Source organism: Carettochelys insculpta, chromosome 5 (genome assembly GCF_033958435.1).
Source record: "Carettochelys insculpta isolate YL-2023 chromosome 5, ASM3395843v1, whole genome shotgun sequence".
In the NCBI taxonomy this organism is placed as follows: Eukaryota; Metazoa; Chordata; order Testudines; family Carettochelyidae; genus Carettochelys; species Carettochelys insculpta.
Window position 1 is genome coordinate 109667371 of NC_134141.1, and position 7421 is coordinate 109674791.

General features: G+C 46.2%; 1 protein-coding gene across 1 annotated transcript; it reads right to left on the bottom strand.

The window, feature by feature from the left end:
- Positions 1 to 1066: 1066 nt before the first annotated feature.
- On the bottom strand, positions 1067 to 6443 carry ST8SIA3 (ST8 alpha-N-acetyl-neuraminide alpha-2,8-sialyltransferase 3). Its single transcript, XM_074994335.1, has 4 exons — positions 6265 to 6443; positions 4996 to 5118; positions 2213 to 2770; positions 1067 to 1349 (listed from the first exon to the last, which is right to left on the bottom strand). The coding sequence occupies exons 1-4, from the start codon at positions 6426 to 6428 to the stop codon at positions 1067 to 1069; spliced, it is 1128 nt and encodes a 375-aa protein (XP_074850436.1). The 5' UTR covers positions 6429 to 6443.
- Positions 6444 to 7421: the final 978 nt, after the last annotated feature.

Sequence of the window (7421 nt, forward strand, 5' to 3'; positions counted from 1 at the left end):
TGAGACATGCATGGGAGGTCTCCAGAGCTGCCACTGAGCTCATTGCATGGACAGGGCTTTGGCAGGCATTGCAATGGGCTATGAAGTAGAAAACCTGTTGCTTTCAGTGACTTTAGAAAATCTGAGTTAGCTTGATGGAGCCGGGAAGTTTAGGAATAGTGAAGTCCAGGACAAAAAGACTACTGCAAATTGTGCTCCTCCTAAGGCTTCCTAAAATCACTGCCAGCCCCCGCTAAGGATGCTTGAGTAGGATCAGACAGGGCCCTTCCTTGGATGCCTGGGGTCTCCTCATCCCAGATTAGAAATGTTTAAAAAAGTATTATTAATCTTAATACATTAATTTTCGAATCAAAGGGACAAATTCAGGTACTGTACACTGATGTTAATGACAACATTCCTATTGATTTAAATGGTCCTGACTCTAGGATTTTTCTCAAGCTGAATTAAAACACCTAAGATCAATTTGTATATCTAGGTATGGCAAGGCCCGTCACTTTAATATCATTCCTAAGAAAATGTAAAATTCAAGACCATCGATCATATGAAAGCTGTGAAAATCAGAGTTAATTCTAAAGAACTTCAGCTGAATAGTAAATGGAAATGTTGATTAGCTTTCTTCAATTAGCCATGGCAAAATGCGTATGTTTTACTATTAACAGTAATCTCTCTAAGGTAAGCAAAATATTTTAAACTAATGGTTCTACTTCTAAGCTGCAAGGAACATTAAAATTTGGCAGTTAGAGTCATTTAGTGTAATGTTAAAATATATATGAAAATAGTTTAAAGCATGTATTTAGTAGCACATCTATAAATGCAAAATATCTATCTTAAAGAGTTTAATTTTTTCTGGTCCATGAATAGCGTCAGAACATTTTGCTAAACACCTCTGCATTGCTAAATATGCTGGAACATTTTGATGAACTGTAACAAGGGCAATTAAAAAGCATCTTTATATTATGGAAAATATTTTAGGTTTTTCATTTTTTTAGAATTGTATTTTAAAGAATGTTTAATTCAGTTCTGGGCACTTTTTAAACAATCATTTGGCACTTCAAGTTTTAAGTTCTTAGGCACAATGTGACAAAGTCAGTTTGGTTAGTCCTTCACCATGCATTTTGTAGAGCAGCTGGAACTCTGCAGGCAGCTGGTGGGATTCCTGCCACTTGGTAGTGAACTTTGTTCCTTTTTTATCGTAGTAATGATACGGGAGGTCTTCCCGGGTGTTAGGATCAAATCCAAATGGCCAAAACCCATACAAGTGGATCTCTTCACATATTGCAGAAGCAAGGGTATACATAAGAATACCTGTGCTCAGTCGCTTGGGTGACAAATGTTTATTTTTCCAATACCTGTGAAATAATAAGAGGTTGATTCAGGTGCAAATTCTGTATGTGCCCATTTTATAAATAATGATATGAACAGGATGAGGGTTACTGTTTGGATTTGGTTTCATAACAGCATGAATATAATGCTGTTAGTGGAAATGCTATACTTGCACAAATTTGTCACAAACTTCCTTGTGTCTCTCAGCAATAGGGCCCATCAAGACATTTTATTAGTCCCCAATCCTGCAAAGTATTTCCTGTCTTTGGAAAGATCCCTGGACATCTGAAGAATCCCACTGACGCCATCAGGGATACAAATAGATTTCCATTTGCCTATGTGGAGGCCACTGCAGGATCATAATCTTGGGGTTAAATTCATCCTAGTGGAGAAATCCATTCCAATGCTTTGTACTATCTATGACAATATAATTGCATTGCCTTTACTGTCTTCAACATGACCAAGAATGCCTAGAGTGCAAATTAGTTTGACTTACAATCCAGCTTATATTGTCACCTTGTTTAAACTATCACTGTGGCTATAGGCTGGCCTATAATTACTTACAGACAAGGCTGATCGTGCTCTGTGTGACTCATCCTTGTGCAGTGGGGAAGCACAAAACCTGTGCAACCATTTACATCCCACTTATTCTGAATTAAATGCCACTTTGGCCTTGTACTACTCGTGCACAGGGTGCAATTTTACCTTACGTGACCAATTGTGCTTCTCATTGAAGTCAATGGCAAAACTTCAATTGCCTTCAATGGGAGCTGGATCAATTCCTGACCTTTTAGATGCTGCACATCAGGTGAATTGTGAATGAAAAACAAATGAAGTACTTGATTAGTTATATATGTTTCAATGAGTGAAATACACAAAGAATACAAACCTGTTGACATGCTGCATTATATTTCCTGGCCAAGCCAGTTGGACCTTTAATTGCCCTCTATGCTCAACAAAGAAGTCAACCAATGTTCTTGTAACAGTTGCTGAAGTGTGGAAGAAAAAAGCTGGGATCCAAAGAATGGCCCCATCAAGCTTTTTTAAACTTAGAAAAAAGTTATTGCGATCCTGAATGGTCAAAAGATTGTTGTAATACTTTTCCAGGATGCTGGGATTGAAGGTTGTAAGGTTGGTTTTCCTTCCAACATCTTTTTGGAAAGCCTCAGTTGGAGCAAAGTTGCAACGAAAAACAAAATCAGACTTATCTATTTCTTGTCCACACTGACTCCCTGTGAGGATTCCGCTATTTCCAACAACAGCACAAACGTTATAGTGCTTATTCAAGATAGGGGAGACATCTGGAAGCAGGGATCTGAAGTTATTGCTAATAGAGAAAACATACTTATGGCTGGAATAATCATAATGCATCAGCTGTCCAATCCGAACACTATTCTTGGTCAAAGAAAAATTTTTTATTACATCAACATGCTGGAGAATTCCTTGCCTAAAATAAAATACAAAAAATCAAAATAAAACATTTTATTATGCTGTTCCTGTTTATACAAAGTGGAGATTTTATTTCTTATGTCATTACTAGTTTATTTAAAACAACTGGAGTAAAATTATTCCATTTGAAGGCTGCAATGCAACAGCTTTCAAGTGAATTGATGAGAACTATAGGTCCAGATCCTCACACCTTCATAACCCCACTGACTTTAATGAACGATACTGCAGTTTATCTGCTGAGATTCTAGCCCAGAATAACACCATCATTATAATACTTGGTTAATTCTTAAGTTTGAGGCAAATGACTCTAACTGTGTACTGTGTACATGGGAGGACAATTTACTGCTGTGCAGAAGCTCAGCAAAAGACTGAGTCCTATTTAAACCCTAACTTGTGGGCAATGCACAGTCCTTGTGCCCATCCTCTGGGTAGGGTAAATTTCACCTTGGTAGTGAACTGACATGCATTGGTGAGACTGCATAGCTCTTATCTGCTAAGATGTGCTTAAAACAGAAAGAAGTAGTCCAGAATATTCAATTGTATTAACAGTAATGTAGCTGCATTTTTAATGAGTGCTTCTTGTACCTCATTACGAAGCTTTGAGTCACAAAATAAATGACATTCAACTGTCTCCCTTACGTAAACATAATATTGTACTATTTCATTTGGACAAGCAAACTGGAATTTTTAAAAGGGCTATTACGAATCATAAAAACACGCCGTGGATAAAACTAGAAAACGAATCATTACTGCTTTATTTGCTCATGTTTATGAATAACAACCAACATTTCTTCTTGCTCACCATTCTCACATGTCTAAGCATTAATGGAATCGCAGTGGGTACCCTAATTAAGGTATGTTGCTAACAGATAAATGCAAGGCAGATCTTGAGGCATTAACTAAAAGCAACATAGAGGTGCAGCTAAGATATTTATTCAGCAGTAGACTGTGCTGCAAAAACACAGGCCATAGTGGTAGGCAAGCACATTGTGATGTCATTCCAGAAACACCCCAGGAAGAACCATAATTTCGTCTCTGTTCCTCAAAGCCCCTAGAGGGTTGTAATATAGTGTGGGGATAAACCAGTGGTAAATTATTCTTCCCAGTTCCATATTGCCTCATATGCTGTGTTGACTAGTAACCAAAGAGTAGAGGAAGTTGACCCAAAGTTCACCACCTCTTCTACTCATTCCAATGAAGCAGTTAGTGGATTCATTGTGCAGTCTGCTATGTGCCTAAACCAAAGATGTGGGCAGGCAGCATAGGAGTATTGCAAAAGTTCTTACTTCTATGTGTGGTTGTCTAATTCAAGCCCACAATCTAGTCTTTAAAATCAGTGTCCAATATTTAGGCAAAATTTGTATTCCATTAACGTGATTAGCCTACTGACTGAAGATCAATGGCTAAACAGCTATAAGAGTAAACAAAGAAAGAAGATTGGCCCAGTGTTCACCAGTGTTAGCGTCACATGTTGAATAAGAGCAGCAATGGTAAACTAATAATGCATTTCACCTAATATTAAATTCTGCAAAGGTTGAGTTTTGAGGAAAGGAAGAGAATCGAGGAATAATTTCTATTGCCATGTTGTCATCTTTTTAAATTGAATTTGGAGATGCTGAGGTGCAAATCATTACAAAACTAATTAATTTTAATTGGATCAGAAATGTTTAATCTCCTTCTCCATGTTTTAGTCAACCAGAAACAGCTATGGTTATAAAGACAGAGTTACTCTTCAATTTTACAGAATTATTGGTAGCTAATTGACTGAGAAGTTTCATTAAAACATTTTTATATTTTAATTAATATAATATTGGCTGTTTTTATATACTGATACTTAAAGTATTTTAAATATCACTTATCTTTAAATAACAGCAATTTAATTAGCATTTTGGTAAACTTGGTCACATCCCATTTACTACAACAGTAATATTCCATTTTTGTAAAGCAGCCCCTGTCCTCAATGAAATAATAAGTTACTCTGAGGTAGTGACGTGTTTTATTTAGTATATTTTTAAATAGTTCACCTTGTTGGCAAATGTTCTGACTCACTTTTTGTCTCTAGGGTTCTGGCAAGTTACTCATAGTTCAGTATTTATAATTGCCTGACTGCATTTTGCAAATGTCCACCAACCAGAGGTCAATAGGGAGGGCGATAATGGGACTGCATAGGGTTAGACTAGAGCCTGTGCCTCACAAAGCAGTCCTTTGGTTTGAGTCTCTCACCTTTGATGTAAGAATGCTGTTCTATTAAACGTCCATTTGGAAGGCTTTTCCTGCAGCTCGTGTGTCAAAGAATTTGTAATTGGAACAAAGGAAGGGTCCAGAAACTTCAATGCAAACTGGGACCTGAAAATGAGCACGCACGTGTACACACACACACACACACACACAAAATTAACACATTGTTCCAGGCGGAGTTTACCCAGGGTTTCAGAGCGGAGGGCTTAATGGGAAGGGACCTAAGGGAGCCGATCTCCATTTTCCCCCGGCATAGCATGCTCTCGCCGTGTAACTCAATCTGAAGGGAGGGGAAGAGACCGCTCGCATTTCTGTGCCCTGCGGAATGCATAAAATGGCCGTCAAAACCATCCCCCTGCTGGAGCTGGAGCCAAACAGCTGGGCAGGTGCCGCTCGGAAATCAGCACCACGGACAGCGACCGAGCAGCAGGCCGCTGCCGGGCCCGGGCTGGTGGAAGAGCGGAGCGGCCTGTTCATTTCCCGTGTCCTTTCTCTCCCCTTTCCCCCGCCGGAGCGCGGCCTGGGGCTCTGGCTTGTCGGGGCTGGAGTCGCTCCCCCCGTCTCCCCCGCAGGGGCAACGCGCTGCACACAGGGACCGCATCAGCGCTTCTGCAGCGCTCCAGCCCCGGGGGGCTCTCCCCAGACTCCCCCCGGCAGTGCCCCGGGATGGTGCAGCGTTTCCCTTGCTGCTCCCCGCTCCCCACCCCGCAGGTGCAAGGCAGAATCCCACCCGCCATGGGGGGGCGTGGGGGAGGGGGGCTGAGCCACACTCCTTCCCCTGCAGCAGGACGCGCAGCCAGCGGGGGGGGGAAGGGGAGCAGGGAACCGGGGGGTGCTGGGCTCCAGCCCCGAGAGCGCCTTGAGGCGTGAGCCCGGAGCTGTCTGCGCGGGAGCCGGGGCTGGGATCTCGCTGGTGGAGGAGAGGTGCAAGGTGGGGGGGGGGGGGGTTGCAAGGGAAGGCATCTCGGGGGGGGACTCCCCGCCTTACCGCACCTCAGTCCAGGGGACCAGGGCGCCTGCGCCATTAGCTCGCCCCCCTGGCACAGCGATGAACCGGGCGTGGAGCCACCACGAGCATCCCCCCAGCACCAGCCTTCCCCCCAGGCCAGTCCGCCTCCGCCTCCCCAGCGCAGAGCCGGGGCCCAGACACCGACTGACTCGGTCACCCGTGGGGCTGGGGGGGCGGGGGTGGGAGTGGGGGGTGGGGATGTTCCAAGCAACCGATCAAAGGGGTGCAAGCCCCCCCGCCCTTACCTGAAGCCCGCGTGGAACATGTACATGCGGGGCCCCCCCGCGCTGGCGTACTTGGGGGTGCTGAAGATGTTGTCCTTTTTGAGGGACACGTAGCTGATGAGCGAGAGGATGAGCAGCGCCACGCTGAGCATCACCAGCCCCAGCACGCTCGCCACCCGGACCATTTTGCAGTTCCTCAGGCCGGGGAGCGCGCCGGCGTGCGGGGTGTGTGTGTGTGTGTGTGGTGGGGGGGGGCGCTACACCCCCCGGGCCATGGGCGTTACAGCGAGCGAGCTGCGCTGGCGCGGGCGGGCTCGGTGCGCTAGGGGTGGGGGGGGGCAGAGACACCGCCGCGAGCTGGGCGCGGGGACGGCGCTGCAGCGGCGCGAGGAGGGCCCGGCGCCGAGCCGCTGCCCCTCATGCCCTGGCGGCCGGCAGCGCGCGGCTGGCGGAGGGGCGGCCCGGGCTCCAACCGCTCCGCTCGGATCCCCGCCCTCCACCCGGCAGCCTGCGGGGAGCCGGCGGGGGCGGCATTCGTGCACCTCAGGCAGGCGTGCGGAGCGGGGGAGCAAATGGCTCGAGGCGGCGCAGCAAGGCCCCCCCTGGGGGAGGCTGGCCCCCGCGTTCCCCCCCGGCCCCCGGGGAGTGGCGGCCGCCAAGGGCTTGCTGGGGCTGGGGAGGCTGGTGCAGCCGGGGCCGGGCTCGCACTGAGCAGCTGCCGCTGGGCCCCGGGGCTGGAGAGGGCTGTCTGGGGGGCGGGGGGGGGGGGAGCCCAAGGAAGCCAGGAGATGGGCTACACCGCAGCCCCAGCTGGAAAGCAGGTGTTTTGTAATAGCAGGAGCACATGCAAAAGGAATAGCACCGCGATCTGTCCAACTAGGACTGCCGAGGGGCGGTGTCTTCACTTGCATTCCTCTTTCGAAAGAGGCAAGCAACTGAGGGAAATGAAAAATGCAATTGAGACGCAGATTTATGTATCAGGTGCCTAATTTGCATATTCTTCCTTCCACAGAAGAAAAGCAGGAAATGCGGCTCTTTCAAAAGTAAACCCCGTCTTTGCAAGAGCCCTTCTTCCCATAAACAAGGGAAGAAAGGTTCTTTTGAAGATGGGGTTTACTTTCGAAAAAGCTGCATCTACACTGCTTTTCTTCTTTTGAAAGAAGAATATGCAAATGAGG

Excerpts from the sequence above, each read along its gene's own strand:
- ST8SIA3 (XM_074994335.1), bottom strand. The coding sequence starts at position 6,428 with ATGGTCCGGGTGGCGAGCGTGCTGGGGCTGGTGATGCTCAGCGTGGCG. Across the intron at positions 5,119-6,264 it reads ATGTTCCACGCGGGCTTCAG|GTCCCAGTTTGCATTGAAGT; the intron begins GTAAGGGCGGGG and ends GCTCATTTTCAG. Across the intron at positions 2,771-4,995 it reads ACAGCATTCTTACATCAAAG|GCAAGGAATTCTCCAGCATG; the intron begins GTGAGAGACTCA and ends ATTTTATTTTAG.